A 25,146-nucleotide genomic window follows, 5' to 3' on the forward strand; every position below is an offset into this window, starting at 1 on the left:
TTCATAGTTGAATAATTATTTTTAGCAGAAGCTATAGCAATGGTAAGAATAGTAAAATAATGTTGTGGCTGAAACCTTTAACGATGTCTATGCAAAAAATTTCTGAATGTGCAGAATTTGTTGCTCTTTTAACTGAGCCAAGTAAATGCAGAAAATGAGTAAACGTGTTCACATATGACGTCACATGAGAGAACCACACCAGTAGAATATTCTAAAATAATATTTGTCATTGTACCTTGTTTAATGACCTCCAATCAACTTTTACTTCGTTGCGGACACTTCAAAGACTGCATATGTTACCCAAAATCTTTTTACGAGAAAAATACTTTGGTGAACCCTCATTCACACAATCATCAACGAGCCCAATTTTTCCCAAGAGAATCTGCGATGGGGAAACTTTTGGAATCTGGGACGTTTCCCGTGGAATGACCCAATAGTGTATCATGGTATGCTAAAGCATTCGAGTTAAGATATCTTGTGACAGGGATACAAGCACACATAGTTGTATTACGTCATGTGTCCCCGCTGAGGCTGAATTATCAGTCAGTGACTGTATAGGAAGTTTTTGCTTTATTAAAACAGGGTTTTTTATATGTTTAGGTTTGTGGGGGTTGGAATTTTAAGGGAATTATTATTATTTTGTTATATCAATTTGTTTGGTACCAGCCATTTCGTTATAAACAAAGTTTCACGGTACTTCTGATGCTTTTTGAAGTCACCTTTGCATGCTCATTTTTACCTGAGATCCAAGCACTCAAACTTGAGACAAATGTCAGCTACAGCTATGAGTCTTCAACATGCGTAGACCTCTGTCAATAATAATACAATTAAGCACTTGTCACCGCTGACATGCAAATGCAACAACCGGGAAAAAATGGACTTAAGAATTCATTTTTAAATATTAGCCAGCTTTAGGAACTCTTCAAACTCCGGCAAATGTAACATTTACAATGTGTCTTGTACGAAAAGTTTTAGATTTCCCACCGAATAAGAGGAAGTGTGGAAGGTGCACTCTTTCATCGGTCTATTTGAAGTTGCATGTGGCATTCGTTTTATCAGCAGCGTATTCATTGGACCATAATCACTTGCAATAAGGAAGAGGTTGTATAGAAGAGCCTACATTGGTGGCACACGTGCACGGTTATCTATATCGCACGCTGGATGATAACACTGGGACAAGTGAAGTGTACTAGCGTAAAGCAAAGGAAAACAGTGCAGTTGTGCTAACATAGTGCAGGTCGCACTTGCTATTGGCGTTATCAGCAGCATGTTTCCTGCCTCTTGAATGGCTCGGTAAGGCAGATTAGCAAAGAAGGAAGGATTATTCTGTATGGCACCACCATTATCCTTGCGTACACATTGAAACACAGGCATGCAGGAACTGTCTGCTCCATTGACTACACAGCAGGGTCATGGCAGTTGGCTTATCGCAGCAGAAGGGAGTCAACGTATGATTGTAACATGTGTTTGCCGTGCAGGCATGGGCTCTGCATCAGACCGGGCAGTTGTTACTCTGAGAGGCGCATCGGCACAGTCGCAGCGCTCTCCGTTCAGCGTGGGAGACCGGGTGGAAGTGCTGCTTGACATCGAGTCCTTAAAGATCATGCAGGATGGGCATGGTGGATGGAATCCCAAAATGTCCGAGGTTGGTGCACTTGCATCCTTTCAACATGCAATATTCCGGATGTAAAATTCTGTGCAGTCATGTCTAGAAGTCTAGGGGCAAAAGCCTGCGGAAATTTTGTATGCAGCCTTGCACGGTCCTTTGGAGCACCTAAGCTGAATTCCTCTGTTACCTAGCTAGGCTAGGAAACAATGCAGAAACGGAAAAAAAAGAAGAGAATTTGTGCCAGTAGCAACTGCTGGCAGTTGCTTTTATTGATCTGAGTGAGCCTGTTTTAAAAGTGTGCTGAGGCATACAGACTGCAAATTCCATACCTAAAAAAACTGTAAACTGTGGCTTTTACTCTTACAGCATCACGTTCAAGCGCTGACCACTTTGTTAAGCTTCTCAAATCTCTTTGTAACTTTCAGCAGGAAATGGACAGGGTCCGATGTTTTGGAAGCACTGGTTCTAAGTTTTAGGCAACCCTTCACTCTTTATCCATCAAAGCACTGTGTGTGCAGTCTGATCATGCTTTATGCAACTTCGAGACTCCCCTTTATTAATTAACCACGATTTGATTATGAGGCATGCCATTGTGGGGGACTCCGAATAATTTGGACCACCTGGGGTTCTTTAACGTGCACTTAAATATAAGCACACGGGTGTTTTCGCTTTTCACCCCATCGAAATGTGCCCGCCGTGGTCGGGACTCAATCTCGCGACCTCATGAGCCACTAAGCAACCACGGTGGGTTTAGGCAACTTTGAAGAAGTATGCACTGCTATGAGTGTATGACATGACACAGTGCTACATACAATTGCTACAGACATGTACAAACATTTGTAGAGCAGAAATGGGCAATCAGGTCATTCGTTTTGTCGTTTCTGCTTCACTCTTTTTCAAGCTGTTTATCCGTGTTGTAGTTTCTGCAGTGCTCCTTTTTCTGTGAGCAGTGTTGTTGATTGTGTAAATAAAGCCAGTAAGAGCTTATGGCATGCCCTCACTTAGCATAAATATACATTCGACTTCGTTAATTTGACCCGGACAGGACCAACAAAGTTGATAAACTTATCCGGCAGTTCGAGTTAAACAAATGCAGAGAAAGCATCGAAACAACACGGCCTGATTCATTTGGCAGTATTTTCCTGATTCTAACACACCCCTGAATCAAACGTTCGCCCACTTTCTATGTGTCCAAAGCAGAAAACTAACGTAGAAATGGCATTAAAGCTCCTAAACGAAGTAGAAGTCTAACGCGCACCTGATTTTGGTCAGGGGTGGATGCAGGATAGCCTCTAAGTGGGGCCCTCATCAATGCATACAGAAAATGAGGGGGGAGGGGGGGGGGGGCATGCCCACCCTCTCTGTATCCACCAGTGGCAAGGGTCTACTGTGTTGCACAGCAGCTGCCAGTTTCCTAAAGTCAGCTTCGCCGCAAAGCATTTGTGTTATGCGGTAAAGCACTCAACTGCTGCAAAGGTGTTTTTGGTGTCGTGTCCGATTGGCACCGCGCAGGCAATTTCCAGCCCAATTTTCCTGAAAAAAAAAAGCACGTGTTAGAATCGGTTAAGTACCGTAATCATACATTGTGAGCTAGGGTTCTTGCTTGAAAATCTTCCTAGGGCAACCTGAGAATAGGCGTTTTTAACAGGAGATGATATGTGTTCAACAATTTCACTGACCCCTAACACTTTCCTGTTCGCGCCTATTCCCATCAATAGCCCGCTATCGATAGTTGCAAATTCGTATTCTGCTGCTTTCCGAGCGCTCTCGGACAGCTAGCACAGTTATTAGGTTATGTATGAACTATTTAGTCAGTTTCGGATTTCTTTTTTTTTTTTTCCACCACGCGCATATTTTTAAGCCACCTTTAGAGTAGGGGCGTGGTCAGCACGATAAGCGCTTGTAGTTTCCAAAATGGCGTCGGCGTCGCCCGAGCAGCTCTTGCACGGAAATGTTGCATTTCTACCGATTCTAATACTTCTGCGCGCCAGTTTTTGGACTTCGGAAGCCGCACTGACGCGGAAGATAACTTTGGTTTCTCAGAATTTGAGACGGTGTTTCGCTTGCTTCACCGAACAGCTTCAAAGGTGCGGCGCGTCAATATATAGATATCTTGCGTGTTTGAAAGGTCACTGTTCTTATCTGCAGCCTTCGGTCAAGGGATAAAGTGCCAGTGGCTTTGCAGTAAGTCAAGTTTCGCACAAAAAGGCGGCGGGAAGTCGAGCTTGGCATCGCGCTAGGGCTAGTCACTAGGGCTGACATTTTCCTTTATATCTCAAGAAATGTTTTATACATTGAAAAATGATATTTGCTGTAATATTGCATAGGCCCTTTATGTTGAAAATGTATATTCTAAAAGTTTAAAATGTTTTTTCTACACGAAGCAGCAATGACAATATTATGAACCTTTTTATTTCTTTTTACAAAATTTTGCTGACATATTTTTAAAATTCTTTTTAAAGGGACAAACAACCGCTCAGAACATGAATCGACATAACGCTGCTGATGGAAAGATTGGCTATCGTACTGGTTAAAACGAGCCATGTTTTTCTCATTAAACGTGAATTTATATTTTTAATTCTTCATTAAAAGTTGCGAGAAATGACCTATGGCGCCCCCACACGGCAAAAACATGAAGATGCATAGGAGGTCTACCACGTGACCTTCTATTAGTGTATGCGGTTCCTGGTCTTTTTATTAGTATTTAAATTCAGTACACTTCTTTCTGTTACAAGTTTTTCTTAACTTACAATGCGCAGATAGGCCTTCGTTTGTAGCTAGTAGAGAAGTGGCGCTGCCTTCGCCTTCGATGAGTTGGCTTGGCTCATCTATCGACAGAATAGCGACGACGGGGGCCAGCCAGCCATGACGTAGGCGTGTACTTGGGGAAAAATGCGGTACAAGTATAAGAAAGTTCTGTACAACAACGCAAACTTATTGTACCAGCTTTTTATTTTCAAAAGTGGAAGGTCAAAATGCAGGTGGTTAACAATAGCTGCACTCAACTCCTGTGAAAGCATAACGATGGGCTGCTTTCGCAATTTGCGAGGTGGGCTATTGGCATCGCTCTCACTTCTCAATGTTGCTGGAGGAGGGACTCTTTCTTTCTTAGAGGCTGCTCAGGACGAAAAATTCTGCATACAAAATTTCCACGCACTTTTCGAAGTAACAGCTGCAGGTGTAAACACTACCGAGGGTGAGCTTTTCGTTGCGCCATAAAAAACTAGGTCCTTAACAATTGCAGCTCAGTCGACGATTGCGACTCAATCTCGCGCGTGCATGGGAGCAAAGCGGGAAGGAAGCTCGCCGTCTTCCATCACGCGCTAGGTACTGGAGTCAGGGGGAGGGAAGGAGGGCAGCGTGTACTCCCGTAGCAACTGCGTACTTCCACGGCCATGTGCGGCTTATCTTAAAAGTGATCTGTGTTGAGGGCAGAGTCTAGGCGCTTCGACGGCTCATACCTTTATGCGTGTTGCATTCTCGCCGCTCAGTTTGCGTTGAAGCAATAGACAGCACGAAGGTCACTTCACTCGCTGCTGCTGCCGCGCTTCCGCATGCCAGCGTTTTGACAGCGAGTGTCCGCGCTCATCGAGTGTGATGTGTTCATGTTTGCTTGTGCGCGCTGACACCATGCTTATTAATTTAGTTAGGACGCGTACGTTTGCAAGTTTTTACGGCCGATAAGACTACTATTCTTAGTTTGTATAGCTGTCTATTAATTTGCTATCGCAATCGATGCTTCTCCTTTCGGGCGAAACTGCGACCATTTTTTTTTTTTGTTACTTTTCAATCACCCTGCATTTAATGTTTAACTTGAGATGTAAGTGCTGCTTAAGGGCAAGATAAAAAGAATTGCGCAGCTTACTCACTGCTGTTCTACAGAAAGAAGCAACAAAAATAACTTGTCCTATTCCATGTTTGTAAGCTTCAGGTTGTCAATAAATTTGGCCTCACCCTTCAGTCTGCTAGCCTTCCGGTTAACTCTGGTGGTAAAGAGACTGTCCAGAAAAGTGTTAGTCCCAGGTTCGATTTTTGGACTAGAAAGACTGTTTTTCTTCAACTGCGAAGCTTTCTTTCTTAGGAGCCTGATTTATTTTGCTTCGTATCTTTCCTCTTCAATAACAAATAAGCTCACATTTGGCTTGCAGGTCATAGGAAAAATTGGCACAGTGCATCGCGTGACAGATCGTGGGGACATCAGGGTCCAGTACGAGGGTTCTAACAACCGCTGGACATTTCATCCAGACGCCCTTACAAAGGCAAGTATATCTTCAAGTTTGAAATGCTTCAGTATAGCAAGACTTTAAGGTGGCTCATCAAACATTTTGCTGATATATTGTCGAAGTTGTGCCACACCGCGTTAGCTCATCCACATCACAATGCCTCATGATCAGGCGGTTATCTAAGTGACAGCATGCTCGTCGTGTAATAGTCTCTGAATTATGAAGCCACATTCTGACATATATTTAAAAGCGAAAGCAGGATGCCATTTGATAGGCTACTGTAAAATCAGACTTTTCTGTTTTTTCTGTGCCAGTGTCCCAATGCACTTCTACCAGCGTTAAAGGCGTAGGCGGTCACTTGCTGTCCACACTCAACTTTATGAATGGGGCAAAAAAAAAAATCCTGAAAACAGATTTTATTAGTATCTGTTTTCAAGCTTTCTTTTTTTTTTTGTAAATGTTCAGAGTTGTATCAAGTGGCCTAAACGCAACATAAGTTTAAAGGAATACTGACATAATATTTTTGACTTGTCATTTTGCATTGCATGAAGTTCAAAATTCTCTAAACCCTAAAAGGATACCGCCAAAAGTCAGAGCAACCTAAATAATTAAATGTTTCTAATTTACTGTTTCTACAAACCAGTTTCCTTAGGAGTGTATGATGATGTCAGGATACCCTAGCACGCTCAGTTCCTGCGATCACTGCAGCTGCCACATATGAACACAGCCCGAAATTTTTTATATAAAAAAGCATGTAGCACTCTTCGTTTACGAACGTGATCATATCTGCCCTTATGGCTATGCGATGTCGGCAAATTTTGGCGATATTGCTATGTGTCATGATGTCGCAGTAACGTCGATGACACCAGGCTTGGCATTTTGAGACCAACTTTAGTATTAAAGGGACTTTCGTTGATTTCGTGGTAATTGGTTGGTTATCTAATGGGCAAATGGACCGTCAAAGATACGATGTTTCAGTACTTCTTTAACAGCGCCTGTTCTTGGACTGTGTTGGTTCAGTGCTCACCCTGGGGTACTGTTCCTGTCCCTGTGATTTCCTTTGCACAACGCTTTTCGTCATTCCTTGGAAGCTAACTATACTCTCAAATAAAATGTTCAGTACTTTGTTTGGGCTTCAAGCATTTTCCACTGCGGCGTGTTCTCAGTGAGTGTGCATCTGTTTTTGTGCCCAGGTCGTGATGTTTTCAGTAGGAGACATGGTGAAAATATGTGACGACTTGCACAAGCTTAAGGAGTGGCAAGTGGGCCACGGCGAGTACATTGACGCCATGAAAGCGGTAAGTAGTACTGAAGTATTCGGGGTTTCTGTGAAGCGCGTGTGTTTTGGAGAGCCTGTGTATGTCAATTCAGACACGAGTCTGAATTGACACCTCTACGAACATCTTTTAACGTGGTGTGTAGCTGCGCAATTTGTGAGGGTTACAATAGTGAACTTTAGTGGAGCAGCTGCGCTCATGATGTAATATGAATGAAACTATACATCGGAAGAGAAGTGCAGCTTCTTTCTGTGTAGTATTTGGATTCCATAGCTGGTTCACAGCAATCCCTCTTGCTCTGGATAGTTCAGACGAGATTCTTTGTCAGTGTCTCTAGTGTTTTCCCTTGCTTTATTTTTCTCTGCTCATCTGGCACAGTGCAGCGAGTTCTCACATTTTACTCATACATGCCAGGACTTGCAGTGCAAGGCAAGCTATTGAAGCTAGGCTTGCAAGTTATGCTACGTGCTGATCCCCGACACTGGCATCGCAAGGGAGGTTGCTATAATGCCTAGAAATCGTCCAAAATATGTGTGCACGATTCGGATTGTTGGTGTAACTGTACAAACTTGGGCGGTGGAAACATTTGTGCTCTGTTTAGGTTCCCTGGAGCCTAGTTTGGGAACCCCTGCTCTGGTTAGCGGCGAACCATTTCCAACCAAATTGTGCCCATCAATGCAGTGTCTTGGCAAACTTGGCAAGGTGGTCAAGCTGTACTCCGACGGTGACCTACGGGTGAGTGTGGACGGCCAGACGTGGACGTTCAACCCGCTGTGCGTAGTCCCAGTGCCTGGTTCAGCCACCGAGATCAGCAACACGATGACGGCCAACACGCGAGAAGAGCATGCGAGTACGTCTTTCGTTCATTTCAAGTATTTGTACAACTTGTGTAACTTAAAAAGAGTAGCACTGACAACTTAAAACTTCATTACACGTGGAAAGTAATGAAAAATAATGTTTTGTCTAACTACTGCTGTATCCCAATAATGACTGTTGTGTCACTTATCAGTCAGACCTTGTCATAACGAAATAAATTACAATAAACTGATCTAACTAACAAAGTGATTGTAGTAGTTCAGCTTGAAATTCCAGTAGAAGTTTTGAAAATGTGCTGACTCAAAAGCCTAACATGAATAACAGACATTCATTCAAGTATATACAGGGCAAAGTGCACATCTGAGAATGTTGAATAAACAAACAAGTTTAAAATCTCATTTTAATGAGGTAAAATTTGTTTTAAATGGGTGTAACAAACTATTTCTTTTAATAATGTAGTATTTATTTTAATAGTGAACAAAATTAGTGAATGAGTTTTTTTAGTGAATAATTAAACTTCGCTGATCTAGTTGCATGCATTAGGCCAATATCTGGTGGCATGCAACGATGCTAGTAACTCACCTGGTGCAGCTGTTCAACACTTCTGCCGGCTACCTGGCAGTGTGCCAAACCGACTGCACTGCCGAGTCGGTGGCCCTGCTCGCACTCTGCCGCTGCCGCCTCGCCAACATTGCGGACTCCTGCACACTGTACACACAACAAGCTGTGCCTATGTCAGAGCTTTTGTACCACACTGTAATGAAATGCAAACAATGGAATGCAAAGAAATGGGGGTAACGACGGGGTCGATGTTTGCTAGCCACAATCATAAGAAGTGAGAGATAATAAAACCAGAGAAAGCATAAGGAAACGTAATCATTATATTTAATTGAAATGTGGAAGTAATAATGTAAAGGGAAATAAAAGGGGACGAAAAGATAACTTGCCGAAGGCAGGGCCGAACTCACATCTCTGCATTACACTTGTGGTGCTCTACCTATTAAGCTACTGCGGTGCTCTCTCTCTGGCCAAGGTGGCAAACATAGAACGCCTGCTTCACCGCAGGTGTCTCATAGTATGTAAGCGTAGGAGCAGGCAGCTGGCCAATAAACACTCGTTTACTTTCTCATGGCATCTTACTATTTCTGCATTTCAATTAAACATACCAATTAACTTTTTCTATGCCTGCTCTGGCTTCCTTGTCTGTCACTTTGAAGCATGCTAAAGAAGTGATTGCGCTCATTCTTTCTGCAGACCCACTGCTCAGTCACTTGCTGGCCGAGCAGCAGAGTGACGCAGGCAGCATGGACCGCCTGGTGCGGGACGCGGCCCAGGGTCACCTGGAGGTGGTGCGCGATCACCTTGCCAAACACCCGGACAGGGTACGCGCTTTGTCAGCCTTACTCTGTTTCAGTGATGACCTGCATTTTAAACTGAAAGTTTCTTCTTATTTGTCAAAAAAGAAAGAAAAGAATTACAGTTGATCCTTCTTTCATAGTAACATGAAAGTGAAACATGTCTTCACAGAAGCTGTTGCATGTTTGCTTTGTGAACTCACGGTCCGCTGCAGCGAAAGGCGTGCGATTTGCGGGCCGGCGACCATGTTGCAGGCCTGCAATAATGTTGCAATACAGTCAAGACCTGCAAAAAGTAATTGAGTAAAATGTCTTACACCTGCTGCTCAAAAACAGTGCGAATAAAACTTCTGAAAGCATGAGCTCTTCCTCTCTCTCTCTCTCTCCTTCTAAACTGTCATACTGCGTGCCTCGCCCCATAGGTGAACCAGAAGAGTTCGGGCAAGACAGCTTTGCAAGTGTCGAGCCACCAAGGCCATCGAGAGATTGTTGAGCTGTTGCTACAGTGCGGCGCCTCAGTTGACGCCCAGGACGACGATGGAGACACTGCACTGCATTACGCTGCATTTGGGTAAGGTCTGACCTCCCTTCTTGAGTCCCTATCGCACACTTAGTTTAATAGCCAATGAATCCAAAGGACATCAAAATCTATTAGCCTCTGTTGGCTCCAGTGTTACCAACTAGTAGAAATAAAAAAAATGTGCTAGTCGAGACCCCCCCCAAAAAATCTAATACCCACAATACGAGCACCTAAAATCCACTAAAAGCCTGCTAAATGCAGACAACACTCTGAATCACTTTCAAAACATGTTTTCTTGCATCTACATAAAACAGAGTTATAAGAAAAAAAGGTACACTAGGCAGAGAAGTTTTTTTTTTTGTTTCTCAAGCATAATGAGATAAAAAATGTAAATTACCCATATTAATAAGCACTTTTCTTGTGCAACTGTGAAGTGTGGAAACATATTGCGAAACGAAATAAAAGAAGATGCTTCCGTGAGCTACAATCAGTGGTTTAACTTCCGGGTAGTGATTAAAATGACTGAAAAAAGCTCTCTGTTTCATCTTGGTATGGTCTCACGCACATCCTCTATGTTTATTTGTTCGCTGGCGTGACTGGGTCTAGGATCTGTGCCATTGCTGACCCCGTAGGCCTCCATCGTGCCAATATTGCGAACAAAGTGCTCGGAAAGCTTGTATAACTGAAGCAGCATTTACCATTTCTTCGGAGACTAGCCCGCACACTAAAGATGGCATTTGTCACCTCAGCGAACATTCTGTTGTTTAACTTCGATTTAATCACATTCAGCTGGCTGAAAACGCTCTCAACATCTGCGTTGGACCACGGCAGCACCAGTACTGATAAAGCAAAATTAGCCAACTGAATTTTTTAATGTATTTCACAAGGGTAAATCCTCTAAAGCGCGTCTGCAAAAATGGAGAAAAGTGAAACTGCTACAAACGAACTGCTGGAACTCTAGAACTATGGTTCAGAGGAGGCATGGAGACATAAAGGAAGAAATGTGAAGCACACTGTTTGTGGAATGATGATCATAATTCCCTCTTACTAACCAAAGTGCATGAATAAGCTGCCTGTTTGCGACACATGAAGAACGAATTATTGTAAAAAAATATAAAGTTTTTGTACCGCCAAAAAGAAAGCCAAGATTACATGAAAACTGCTAAAAAACTCGCCGCCCGCAAGTGTACAAATTTTATCGCTAAGCAGTGCAAAAAACTGTTAAATTGGCAGCACTGATTGGCTCTCTTTTGTGATCTGTATCAATTCATCAAGCATATTGGCTAAACCTGACAAATTGAACACACTCAAAAGCAGGCCTTGTCATAATGGATGAACACTACTTATCCTGAACACAAAAGTGGTCAAGTAGGCAATCTTATGGCAAGGTGTTCTATCCGAGGTGCCTTGCGGCAAGCGTTATGCACAATAAGTGTGCTTGCAAAGAAACTGCGCGTTTGCTCAAAAAAATTGCTTGACCTTTCCGACTGCCTGCAATCATTTTTGCTATCGAATCGCCGCAATCATTCGTGCTAGAGGTTCACGTAAACATGCAACGAATTGGGTACTGTCTGCATTGCTTCAGGCACCGCAAGCATTTACTGCCACCTCAGAATGGACGCTATGGTCCACTTTGAAAGGGAACATGAACTAGTAATCAAGGCAGTGCAACTTCAGAATTTCGTTTTGTCAGGAAACTGTGACTGATATGCGTTAGGCATCTGTATGTGCAAAAATAATCTGCCGGCAACCCCATCGCCAAGTTTCCCGAACAGCCGTGGAAAAGAAAAAAGAAACTTAAAAGACATGAAATTTAAAGTGAGGAAAAAAAAAAATAAATGAGAGCAGTGTGGTCTTAATCTGAATGTTTTTATTTGTTAAACTTGTTCTTTAAGGCTTTAAAAGTAAATCAAGAATTTGTCTGCCATTCTTTTTTGTTGTTCATCAGTGCCACGTTAAGTGCTTGAAGAGCCACCTTGTTGGCCGTGTCACATGTCAGTGCGGCATACTTTTGCAGAATATTTAGCACTGGAAACCTACTTAGCTTTTATCCTGAGGAGTTTTGCCTTAGCTTTGCAATGTCTGCCTGCTCCGTAACATTGTTGTTCAGTGTTGAAGGGGATAGATTCAGCTTCTTTCCAGTGAGGACTTTCTTTTGCTTTGGCTGGCTATCGAATGCATGGAGTTACATCTAGTTTTTGAATAGAAAGCACTTCTTGCTTTCTTGATGCCATCAATGAAACCACGGTGGCATGGTGGCATTAACCAAGATTGCTTTACCAAGCACGCTACTATGCAAGAAGGGACTGGAACTATACAAGATGCAGGAACATGACAAAACAGCGGCATATCAAGTGGCAACGTAATACACGAGAGTCTATTGGCTTTAGGTTAGTGCTACAGAAATGTGACAGCGGGAGAATGCAAGTGAGGAATGTATTAGTGGGGTTCTACTTGGGGTTCTATTTTTTGGGAGCCATGGCGGGGATTGTAGAAAATCTTAGACATCTTGAACTCTCTGTCATTGATTATGTCAACTGCTCCTCCATGTTCTTACATTGCAGCAACCAGCCTGTGATCATGGAGATACTGTTGAAGGTGGGTGCCAACATCAATGCCGTCAACAGAGCCAAGTGCACAGCCCTGCACGTGGCAGTCAACAAGCAGCACACGAACTGCATTCGGGTCCTGCTCAAGTTTCGCACTATTCTCAACATCAACATCCAGGTGGGTTTGCCTGTTTCCCCCAACCCCTCGTATATTGCATGCAGTAAGTGATATTCGAAAAATAAGACTCTCTTTAAACAAGTACTGACTTGACATTTTTTACTTTGTCATTATATTGTGTTTAACAAAGGTCCGAGCCCTCTAAAGCTTAGACAAAGTTCTGGCAAGTGTCAGTGCCCTAAATGATTTACTGTAATACAATCGAACCTTAATCTAACGGATGTGGATATAAGGAAGTAAATAGAACATTTGGTTGGTGATGTTATATTTCAGTGAGTTTTCTGCTTCTATTACAACACTGGAAATGCAAGGTCCGAGACATCATTGGTTATAGCGAAGTGAATATTTGTTCACTTGAGAGCTCAAAGTATGTATTCCGGTATGAAATGCCATGTATTGGCACAATAAACCGCTAATGGGCCACCAAAATTTGTGGTAGGCACATCCTCAATAAGCCATCAGATCTGCTGTACTTGTTATAGGCCAACCACAGACTGTGGTGGACTTCCACTTTTCACTCATTTGACATCTGCTATGTGAAATAGACTCCTGAATAGCATTGCATGTATTGAATAAGACTTTTCTCGTGTATGTGCACTTGCGCGCATGGATTACCTTTCCTCTCCACGTTTCATTTTCGGTTTTCAGCTTTCAGAAGCAAAAAATTTTGACATTCAATTAGATCTACTTGGAAGTCCATGTTTGTCAATGATATGTTCATATTCAATTCGATTAGCAAATTTGTTTGAAAATCAGTTTTTTTTTTCTGGAACTGTTCTGCAGTACAGTTCAGTTATGGTCTTGCATTTGACTTGTGCTCACTTTTTGCTATGTCCTGTCTATTTCTTGAATGCCAGGATTAGCAGTTCTGATCACCAACCAGTCTGTTTTTTTAATGCCTGCTAATCATGATGCAGGGTTCTGATCACCGGCCAGCCCAGCTTTCTAGCATATAGTGCTGCACCTGGGGTCATGACCTTCTTAGTGTAAACTGATCTTTCAATCCAGGATACATACGGGGATACTGCCCTTCACGACGCCATTGGGAAAGACAGCGTTGACATCATAGACCTGCTCATCGGTGTGCCGGAAGTCGACTTTTCACTCAAGAACAAGCGGGGTTTCAACGTACTTCATCATGCGGCTCTCAAGGGCAACAACTTGTAAGTCTGCCTGTGACCTCCTCAAAAACTGTTGCGATTTCAATGTTGCCTAGGTGCTTTAATTTTCTCAGTAGAGGACATAATTATGTAGTAGAAGTGTTTATGTTTAGCTTATTAAATAAAGGCGGTGCATGTTTGCAGCCGTTTGGGGAGGGTTACTTGCGAAAGGTGTGCAACGTTGTTCCAATAGAAAATGTTCGTTTCATCTCTTGTGTGAGATAGATAAGCACCGTATTTATTTGATTATAATTCAGTCGCAATTATTCGGTCATCATTATAAGGCGACGGTGCAGTTCGAGGACCCAAGAAAAAGAAAAAACAAAGCATGCACCGGTAGCAAACTGATTATTCGGACCCTGCAGGCATTCTCCCACAGACCTTATTTTCATAAGCCCGAAATATCATATTCCCCAGTGAACGTGTCGAAGACACATAATTTCCCGCCAAAAATGCAGATTCTTATCTTGCCTTGGCAGGTATTCAAGCAAAAACATCAGCTTATAGTGAGTGATTACCATTTTTAGTTGATTCTAATGTGTAAATTTTTTTCCATCTGCATTACAATAGGACACAAAACCAAAACCATGTTCACAAGATTTGCGACAGCCAGTGCTGCGAACATAGCTGCAGATGATCGTTTGTGTGCATTGTACTTGAAAATCAGCATTGGGCTTCTGATTCATTGTATCATTATCTTTTTACGTAGTTATTATCGTCATTTTTTATATTAGCATTTATTAGTTTTGCATTCTATTATCTTTTTGTATGTCTCCACATGCCTCAAAGGGATGGATCCTTGTCAGCTTGTTCCTGAATTCTTGTCCTTTCTCAGCACTTCGGCATAGTGCTTGCAACAGTGCGTGGTGAAGCGAGAAGGGCACAGGTGTAGGCCAGTATCATGTAGTGCACTCAATCTTGCACGTCATTATCAAAGGCTGCACAGAGTATTCAGTCATGGACAAATGAAATGCAAACACGAAAAGAATGCCTTTTATGAGTAAAGATCTGAGGTTTGCAAATGCCTTCCTTTTAGTTTTCCTCACAATGCAAGCCATGTCCTCACCTGACCCTCAAGTAAAAAAAAGTTTGCCTACCCTCCCTTGCCCTCACCTATAAAAAGTTTACCCCCTCCCTCACACTCATGTTGAAAAGGCTACCATCCTTCTCTTACATTTGGTTTGTTCCAATTTCAAATAAACCATTTGCTCGTCACGCGAGCTTAGTTTACAAATATGTGTGCTTGCTGTGCACCCTCATCTCACTATGTGAGGGCAGATGAGGGTGAGGATGCTTTCATGATGGCTCACCCTCTGAGGGTGCCCATGTCTGGTAATGATTCAAGAGCATGACTTTGCACCGCTACCCTACAAGGGTTGCGAAATTGACGTCACATTAACATCTTTGCCAGCATTGTTTGTGCACAGTATTCGAAAGGGAAGCTTGACCTTTGTCTTGATCCATCAACCTTTTCTTCGGCGAAAGAAACCACTGAAGGCATACTGAAGGATTACTCTACCAGTCACTGTTGGTTCAGTGCTTTAGTGCTCTGTTAAGGTGACAAACTATGCTAAGAAGTTGCAATTTCCAATATGAAATCAATAAAGATATGAAATCTGTCTCACATTTGCTGTCATTATCTTGCTTGGAGTGTCAACACCGTGCCCTTCTATTCCTAGTGCGACAGAAAAGCTGCTATCACGGACAAGGCAGATTGTTGACATCAAGAAGGATGATGGCTTTGCAGCACTGCACCTTGCGGCTCTAAACGGCCATTACTCCGTTGTGGAGACCCTGCTAACACAGGTACATACCCAGTGCCATGTTCGAATTTAATAATTTTCCCAAAGTTCTCTCTAATCTCTGACAGAACAGGTTCTTTCTGATGCTTGCTTAATATTTATAGTAATATTTGAAGGTCTGTACACGCTACATGCTACTGGCATGATCTGTCTTTGCATACAAAGTTCTGGAGCTGATTTCTCATAGTACTTACATTGCAGGCTTTTACAGTGATAGTTGTGAAAGGCGCTTTCTATAGCATTTGTGGCATTAGTTTCAAGCATTGTCGTGTTTTATCATAGTGTTTCCTTGACAGAACAAATTGTGAGAAAAGTAAAGAAAATTACTAGGGATGGGCGAATAGTGAATTGAGGTTTGAAGCGAATTTGAAGCAAATAGTAATTTGTTCGAATAGTTCGAATAGTATATATCGCATATTACAGTAAAACCTAGTTAATTTGAATTTCACGGGACCGAAAGAAAATGTCCCAATTAACCGAATGCCGAATTATCAGGGTATCCAGAAAACAATAAGCAAATGCTTACTACATCAACACGCTTTTATTAGTGAAATGGTTGAGAAGATCCCTTTGCTATTTTGCACGAAAGCAGTGCAGAAGCTGCAATTCTTGTCATCTCATGACTGATTGGCTCTCGCACCGGCGATCGAGGCCTTGCGACTTCCTTCACAGCACGGCCGCGGCGCACGCCATCATTTGCGACACGTTTTGCACTACCGCGCGCACATCTCGATTATTTTTTCACCAATAAGCTGGTCGCCAACAGATTGCACTTCCATCGCGATGTAGCCAGTGCTCTTCAGCCTCAACAGCTTTGCACAGGGTCAAACCAAATTAACTGTTTTTCGTAACTTTTTATCGTAAAGTTCGTAAGTTAACTTTTTATCGGTAAATATGGACTACATTGTATTCTAAAAGAGCCAAAAACTGAACTTAGCATGTCTTGAGAACTTTAACTGTGCCACATTGCCCAAATACAAAAAAAATATACCTATGTTGAAATCCGTGACATCACACTGGCGTACTGGCAGTGGCGTTCCCGCTCGAAGTAAAAAAGAAGTTTGGCGGTTTCTCATTTTTCTCTTTTCACAATAAACCTATTACCATAACATTAAGGAAACTAATTTTGAAGCAATTTCCTTATCGGTGTAAACAGATGTACTGTTTCTCTTTAGTTGTCCCTTTAGCGATGTGCAGAGCTTGAAGAACCCACTGGTGTGCTCTTCAGAACCGTGGACCACCTTGTATACATGTTGCTGCAAGAATCAACCAGCTTGTCAGTATAGCGGTAATGCGGAACTTTTTTGTTCTCTCTCCACCTGGGGCAGGGCCAATGCGATGTGGACGTGCGCAACAACCGCAAGCAGACGCCGTTGCTGCTCGCAGTCAGCCAGGGCCAGTGTGGCATTGTGGAGCTGCTGCTGGGCATGGGAGCCCTGCTGGATGCACAGGACGAGGACGGTGACACGGCCTTGCACCTGGCCCTGCTCAAGCGCCAGGCCCTGCAGATCCCCGAAAATGGCGAGGCACCTGCCACGGCCATGGTGCGTCTGTTCTCACACAATTTTCGCTGTTCTGCTTGCGTTCTCGCATTGCCTTGAAGAGGAGGTGCAGCTAATGAAATGAACATACCGCACAATTTCTGAGTGACATCTTTATAAACTAATGCTTTATTTGTCCCGGTCAGGGAACTCCAGACAATACAAAAAAAAAAAAGAAAGAAAGGTAGCTTGAGGACAACTGGGGCCCAGAAAGCAAGTACAAGCATACATTGTACAGAGGCGTGAGCATGCTGGCACTATTTATGTCAGCGTGCAATGACAAAATATTTCAGCTATGAAGGGTGCAAGATTCAATATGAAACATTGGGGAAAACACTGCTGCATCAAGCCACCACACTTCTCGGCTCACTCTCGCAAGCTTTCGCTCCCACCTACAGCATACAGCGCGCGGCCGCAATGTTCTCACAATTGGACTTTATACAGAACATCATGGTGACACCAGGAATTTGCCTGGAGTATCCATATAATTGCTATCGCAATAAAGTTAAAAAAAGAGAAATGGGGAGGACATTGCTATCGGTGCCAAGGAAACGTGTTGAGGAGGAATGGGGAAAGTAAACATTGCATTCTTTATATCTTTGTTATTGTTTGGTCCTATTCAAAAATTTTTATGGGGATATATTCACTGAAAGGAATCACTCTCACTGCAGTGTGTTCTTAGTATTGGAGAAAAGGGTTTCCAGAGTTCCTTTAAACTAAACAAAGGATACACAGGAAGATGGAGTATTAAAGTTTAGTTATTAAAAGTGTACAAACAACGTCAAAAAGCAAAGTTCCCTTGTTGAAACATTGGTGCCAGGCTGATATTCATTGTTTGCCCAGTTTTCAAGCTTGAGATTTAGAAATATGGCAATCTAGTTGGTACTGCTTCACCATGCCATCCGGTTTTTCTGCGCATACATTTTCTTTAAAAAAAACTAAAGATCAAATCACCAGAATTTTATGTAGTGTGTCACTTGAGTCCTCGCCAAACTGGAGTGGCCTGCTCCAATAGCCTCATTTTGCAACATGGTGCTTCAAATTAGATTGCTTAGCTGACCAATTGTGTAATCTAGACTGCATTGTAACTTTCATAATATTTGAGCGATGTGTAATGGTCGTCTTGAGAAACAAGAAAAGGGGGGGGGGTTGGGGGGGGGAGTGCATCGCACAGAACAGAACACAAAGGTGAGACAACAGAATTGACTAAACAACTTCTGCACTTGCAAACTTGGTTTTAGCACAAAAATTGAGCACCTTTGTAAAGTTGGTGCCTCTGCACAGACGGTATTCCTGGTTAACATGGGAGAAGGCCTAGGGGTCCATGACAGATGTTTGACTAGAGTTAAGCCTTGTTATAACAAAGTTGCATTGGACACGAAAATGCCTTCGTTATATTCAATATTTCTTATAAGCATATATTCATTACATGCTGATAGCAGTTAGAAACAGTTTAGGTTTACTTCATTATATCGAGTTTGACTAAACTGCATTTCTTGGTTCATAATCAGTGGTACTATTGTCCCCTTGTGATGCCCGACCAGATTGCGAGCCAGCTGGCTGCTACATGTCCTCCGGAAGTGGATGGCAGCAGCCTGGCCCTCGCATGCCTCCTCGTCAAGGAGGGTGCCGACCTGCACCGGCAGAACTTGGTGGGGCGGACGCCACTTGACCTTGCCGGCAGTCCAGCCGTCCAGGAGTTGCTGCAGCACTGGAGCACACTCAGGGAGTAAGTGTCCTTCTCAGTGGGCTGATCTTCTGTTGCTAGCCCAGTGTGTGCCTCTCATGCTGTACCTGTCTTTTCTGCACACATTGTCTCTATTTAAAAAATACAGCCCATGTAAGTGGGGCACGAGATGGGAGCAAAAAAGAACAACTCAAGTACAGGTGGTGCCAAAATTTCAATAATACAGCTTTTCACAGAAAAGCTGTATTTATAAACACTTTGTGCTCACAGCCAGTACGACGCTATACTGTTCGCATGTACTAGTACAGTTTTGATATCTAAATACCAGCCTAGGCTATGGAAGTTTCATATTCTGTGTTCTGCTAATTTTTGGCTACAGTAGTGCAGCTGCAGTCAATATTCTTTAGATTCTGCAGTAATGACCAGTGAACTGAATTTTCTGGCATTGTGCTGCATGGCACAAATTTATGTGGATCTTTTTTTCTCTGCAAACGACAGACCCTTGTTACTACCAATTGAAGTTTCCATAAATTTAGCAACTTTAGCACGCACAGGTAAACTTGGATAATTCTTGAGTATTATCGCACAAAATCAAAGCGGTACATAGAGTTTCGTGGTGTTTAAATTGGCACCATTAAGGTAGGGCGCTATCTCAAATATGAAGTGCACTTCGGGGTTCGTCACCCCCTGCATCCACAAGCCGTGACGCAAAACTTGCATTTTGCATGGCCAGGTAACTCGCCAACCGATTTTTCAAATGCCTGATTATTAGGACTTCCCCACAGCACAGCACCACCACCTACTCCGTAGAACCAATGTATAACGGTGACTGTAATTTTGGGCAATGCAAGGTGTGTCACCTGGTTTTTCAGACTAATCTTTGCATTTCATGCCAAAAAAACATTGCAGTTCGCAAACAAAGTTACCGCCTGTTCTATCACTTTTAAAGTCAAGGCTATTTCTTGTGTTTCCAAGTGCCACGCGGCTGCTGCAAACACTTTCATGACTCGGTACCAAAGTGTAAGTCACTCGCGGGCTCCAAACTAATTGATGCTGCTTAGGCCTAGCTGATGTGTGTGGTCGTCGCAGCAAAGTGTGGTCTAGTCACGGGAGGCTCGCCTTTAATATGTTAGTACACATAGACTGCATCAAAGATTGCACTCGAAATCACATGCATAGGCTGGACTGACTGATTATTTGGACATTTTTATGGCCCTGTCGGTGTATAAAAAATAGGTTGGTTACTGTGTCTATATTATCTGAAACTAGGCTGTTTAGCAGTGAAGAATTTCATTGCAGGTAGCATTTAAGTAGGCACCAACAAGCCCAACATGTCATCCTCCAGTGTATTGCTCAAAGTTTCGTTATCTTTCTTTCCTGTGTGCAGAAGTGCATCTGCACTGACAGTGGCACCCACACTGGAACCACCCAGCGGAACAGCAGTCACAGTTTCATCAGCTGATGAGCTGCCTCATGTCGCTGAATGCCAGATATGCCTAGAGTCACCAGCCTCGGTGACTTTCGAGCCGTGTGGCCACCGTATGGCCTGCGAAGACTGCAGCGTGCGCATGAAGAAGTGCCTCACCTGCCACGAAGTCATCACTCGCAAGCTGGATGCCTGTGAGTTTACGCCAGAATGCGGAATCTGCACATGCAGCCAACCATTTTACCAAATTAAAAAATTTATTTCTGTGGTTTTACGTACCAGAATCACAATCTGATTATGAGGTACGCAGTAGTGGAGACTCTGGATTAATTTGGCTAGCTGGGGTTCGTTAATGTGCATCTACTGTAAATACACAAGCATTTCTGGATTTCACTCTCTTCGAAGTGCAGCCAAAATCGAGCCTGTGACCTTGAGCTCAGCAGTGCAATGCCTCAGCCATTTGGCTACTGCAGCTGCAAGAAAGTCTGTACTCGGGAAACTGTTTCGTTGCTATCAGTGCTCGAGAAGTATACAATATGTATTTGTTTTGACCACAGTATTTATTTTACATTACAGTTTACCTCCATCTAAAAAAAATATTGGTTGTAATGAAGTACTAAACCTAAAATGTTTCTCGCTGATATCATTGTGTAATGGAAGTATGCTTATAACGAATATCAGATAGCATAAAGGAAGGTTATTTTCATGTTGCATACGACTTTGTTATAAGTTTGCTTTGTCTGTGTACCCCAGCTGGCCGGGTGGTAGCGCCCTCAGGCAGTGGCCGCCAAGGTGGCGCTGGTGGGCCTGTGAGCCTGGAACGCCTACGGCAGCTGGAGTTGCGACTGCAGGAGATGGAAGAGTGGCAGGGCTGCAGCATCTGCCTGGAGCGGAGGCGCAATGTGGCCTTTCTGTGCGGACACGGAGCATGCAGCGTCTGTGCCCAGACTCTTCGCATGTGCCACATGTGTCGCAGGGCCATCACCCGCAAGATCTTTCTCTACTAGGCTCTTCTACCTCGTCCGTCGGGCATCAGCAATGAGTGTTTTTTCCTTCTTCTAGCACCGCACGGGCACCTCGAAGCAACATTTGCACGTCACACCGGGGTAGTTACAAGGTAGGTGAGTGTGGCTTTGTCACTTAGAAAGCAACTTCGGGAGTGAATCGTCAGGAAAAAAAAAAAGAAAATTGAAGAGAAGCCAGAAAATGTGGCATGTTCCTGTGCCCTATTTTCAAGTACAGTCGAATCCCCCTACAACGAATGCCGCTATAACAAAATTTCCGCTACAACGAAGATTTTCCTATTCCCCGTCAGCTGCCCATAGAAAGTAATACAAAAAAAGTACCTTCATAACGAAGATCTTTTATTCGGTATTTCCGCTTCAACGAACGTTTCAAGAACGAAACTGGGACTGAATTGAAATTGGAACTGCCGAGTAGTCAAATTCGAAGGCCCTTCCAAAGCTGTGACGATCGTACGCCCACTTGAATGAGGTTTTTGCTTGTCTTTTTCCTTGTCTGGTTCCGGTAAAGACGTGGACTGCTGGCTGTCACTGTTGTTTTGTCTGTGACATGACTGGTGGAGGATGCTGGGTAAATGCACCTTTGCTCCCAAGTTTCCGCTGTCACTCCTAGCACCTTGCAGACAGCCACAGCTCCCATAGCAAGAAGCAGCTGCCACCTGCGAGAACTACCACCCGAATTCGGTCCCCTGTCATCAAGACTATAAGTAAGGTTGTCAACGACCACTACAAACCAGGCGAGCCAAACCTCCAATCTCTCCCGCATGTTTTTCATGAGCCACAGACACCCAGGCCGTTCCATGGAGACACATTTGAGGATGTTGAAGACTGGCTGGACCACTTCGATCAGGTTGCCAGCATCAACGAGTGGGATGATGTTCGCAACCTGCGGAGAGTTTACTTCTCGTTGGAAGACTGCGAAGACGTGGTACGAGAACCATGAGGGTTCCTTTGCGACATGGCAAGAGTTTAGCTGACACCTTCATGACACGTACCGCAACGCCGAAAGAAAGGAGAGAGCCGAACAAGCCATCTCTTCTAAGAACCAGCGGCCAAACGAGAGAGTCTCGATGTTAGTCGAGGACATGCTTTGTCTTTTCAGGCGCGCAGACCCTGCAATGTCTGAGGAAAATAAGGTGCGACATTTAGTGTGTGAGTCAAGAAACAGCTTTTCGCCGGACTCGTACGGAATCTACCAACAACCGTGGCCAAGTTCGTGAGTGAGGCAACCACGATGGAGCGTACTCTCCAGCAGCGGTCGTCACAGTACAAACACCACGACATCACGACTATTGCATGCTCTATTGGGTTCAACAGCGAGAAGCAGGCCCTCGCAGACTTCATATGAAGAGTTGTGTGTGACGAATTGCGGCAACTCCAATCAGTGAGACCAGTGGGACCCCAACCACCTGTGACAGCACTTGCAGACGTCATCCGGAGTGAAATCATACAGGCGGTACAACCACTCGCACCACCAAGACCTGAGGTCCCCATCCTAACATATGCGGCGGCATTGAGGGCTCCTGCACCACCATCTACAGGTCCCATCATGCGGACAGTGGACCAGGCTACACATCTGTTCCCAGACACCCCTTCGCATACGCTACCCGGCTCAACGTACCAGAACGTACCTACGTATCTACCACCTGGCTCATGATGGAGCGCTACTAAGGCAAGTGTATGTCACACATCGGATAACCGTCCGCTCTGCTACCACTGTGGCGAAGCGTGTCACGTGTACCACGACTGCCAGTACCGCCAGCTAGGTCTTTGCGGCTTCCACCCTGACACGCAGTGCCCACGCTATGGTGAGCGTCCCCGCGAAATTAAAGCGTATCTGATTGGCCAGTAAATTCCTTCGACTGTTCAGCACCGCCAATCGCGATCACCATCTCTTTGCCAGTCCGTGTCACCTAGTTTGCCCTCATCGTCTTACACTCCCCTCAGGAACCAATCAACGAGTCCCCACAGGGGAAACTAGGAACCGCGACTTCTGGGGGTGAAGTCGCTTTCCAAAGAACATTCAAAGAACCTCCCTCGACGCAACGACCCGATGACGACCATTCTGTTTTTTCTTTATTTTCTGACACTAATAAGATTGTTTCTGCTGACATTACTGTATTTGTGGACAATAATGCTGTCACTGCCCTCGTCGATACCGATCCCAAGTTATTCAGTTATGAGCGGCGTACTGGCATCTGAATTGAGGAAAGTCACCACGCCGTGGCAAGAGCCCCAGTTGCGCACAGCAGGTGGCCATCTGGTGATGCCAACTGGAATGTACACGGCACGTATTCGAATCTGTGCGTCGACGTTCACAGAGTCTTTCCTCGTACATATTACCTGCATGCTCCCACCCAATAATCCTTGGAAGGGACTTCCTTCGTGAGTACAGCGCAATCATTGGCCTATATGAGTTGCTGGTGTCGTTCGAGGACCCTTTTCCTTCTGAAGCTGACAACACCCAATTACCAAAGACAGCGCTATGTGTGTCTGATGAATCTGTGACTGTGCCCTCTCGCAGAAGCCTCTTTGTCGATGTGGAATGTGAACAAGACGTCCCCAACACTGTAATTGCAGAGGCAGATTTGTCTTTACTTCTTGCACGACAAATCTGCGTTGCTCAATGAGCAACCAGATTTCAGCCTAGAAACAGACAGGCTCACCTGCTGGTCACAAGCTTCAGCGAGGAATATCGTCATCTTACTAGACGCACTGCCATTGCATACTTTGAAAGAATTGCCACCGTCCACGGTCCGCCAATATTAGCTGCTCTTTCGCCGTTCGACCGTTATACCAAGGTGTTCGCGAGCACTCTTGATGTAAACCCGAGCCTATCATCAGCACAACAAGAAAGCCTTCTGGATGTACTCGATTCTTTTCAAGATTGTTTTGCTACGACGACGAAGGTTAAGCAGACACTGCTTGCCCAGCATCGTATCATTACCGAACCTACCGGAAGGCCCGTTGACAACATGCCTATAGGGTGTCGCAAAAAGAACAAGACGCTAAATGCCACCAAGTTCATCAGATGCTTAAAGACGATGTCATCCAGCCATCAACCAGTCCCTGGGCTTCACCAGTTGTGTTAGTAAAGAAGAAAGATAGTACCTTGTGCTTTTGCGTCTATTATTAAAAATTGAATAAGATCACGAAGAAAGACGTTCATCCTCTGCCCCGAATAGATGACTCCTTGGATCGTATACGCAACGCTCAATGCTTTTCTTCCATGGATTTACACAGTGGCTACTGGCAAATTGTAGTTGACGCGCGTGATCGCAAAAAGACCGCTTTTATTACTCCTGACGGCTTCTACAAGTTCAAAGTGCTTCTTTTTGGTTATGCCCAGCGCCAGCTACTTTTCAAAGAAAGATTGACACGGTTCTCTCAGGGCTGAAATGGCAATCGTGTTTCGTTTACTTAGACGACGTGGTGGTCTTTTCGGACACATTTGAACAGCACATTCAGCACCTGCAGACAGTTCTTCAGGCAATTTGCACAGCTGGACTTTCTCTAAAACCCGAGAAATGTCATTTTTGGTACGAAGAACTGAAGTTTCTTGGTCAAGTTGTGAGCCATGCCGGCATCCGCCCAGACCCTGAGAAAACGAGCGTCATCGCCGCATTTCTCGTGCCAACAAATAAGCGCGATCTACATCAATTTCTGGGGTTCTGTGCGTACTACCAACACTTTGTCAAAAAAATTTCTAAATTGCTGAACCCCTCAACCAACTTACGAAAGAAGGCGCCCCATTTGTTTGGGACCAGGATCAGCGCCACGCCTTCGATTCCCTCCAAAACCTTCTCCAAGCCCCACCTGTACTCAGTCACTATGATGAGAAAGCTGACACAGAGTTGCACACAGACGCCAGCAAAGTCGGGCTTGGAGCGTTATTTATTCGTTCGGTGTCAAAATGACGTAGAGCATGTGATTGTCTATGTGAGTTGAACGTTATCTGCTGCCAAGAAAAACTGCTCTGCA

At 44.1% G+C, this 25,146-nt stretch overlaps 1 protein-coding gene across 5 annotated transcripts in view; it reads left to right on the plus strand.

The window, feature by feature from the left end:
• LOC119446112 (E3 ubiquitin-protein ligase MIB2-like) overlaps positions 1–25,146 on the plus strand; it is a 58,151-nt gene that overhangs the window by 21,810 nt on the left and 11,195 nt on the right. For 4 of the 5 annotated variants that reach the window (XM_037710464.2, XM_037710465.2, XM_049663912.1 and 1 more), the window contains 13 exons: positions 1,479–1,645; positions 5,758–5,868; positions 7,026–7,130; positions 7,791–7,959; positions 9,180–9,307; positions 9,703–9,851; positions 12,365–12,527; positions 13,536–13,690; positions 15,367–15,493; positions 16,818–17,033; positions 18,575–18,759; positions 20,105–20,337; positions 20,897–21,260. In XM_037710464.2, the coding sequence (XP_037566392.1) occupies positions 1,479–1,645; positions 5,758–5,868; positions 7,026–7,130; positions 7,791–7,959; positions 9,180–9,307; positions 9,703–9,851; positions 12,365–12,527; positions 13,536–13,690; positions 15,367–15,493; positions 16,818–17,033; positions 18,575–18,759; positions 20,105–20,337; positions 20,897–21,150 (2,162 nt within the window). In that variant the 3' untranslated portion in view covers positions 21,151–21,260. Of the gene's footprint in view, positions 1–1,478; positions 1,646–5,757; positions 5,869–7,025; positions 7,131–7,790; positions 7,960–9,179; positions 9,308–9,702; positions 9,852–12,364; positions 12,528–13,535; positions 13,691–15,366; positions 15,494–16,817; positions 17,034–18,574; positions 18,760–20,104; positions 20,338–20,896; positions 21,265–25,146 lie in introns of all 5 variants that reach the window. The other variant, XM_049663911.1, reaches the window with a different exon arrangement.

This window comes from Dermacentor silvarum, chromosome 3 (genome assembly GCF_013339745.2).
Source record: "Dermacentor silvarum isolate Dsil-2018 chromosome 3, BIME_Dsil_1.4, whole genome shotgun sequence".
NCBI lineage: Eukaryota > Metazoa > Arthropoda > Arachnida > Ixodida > Ixodidae > Dermacentor > Dermacentor silvarum.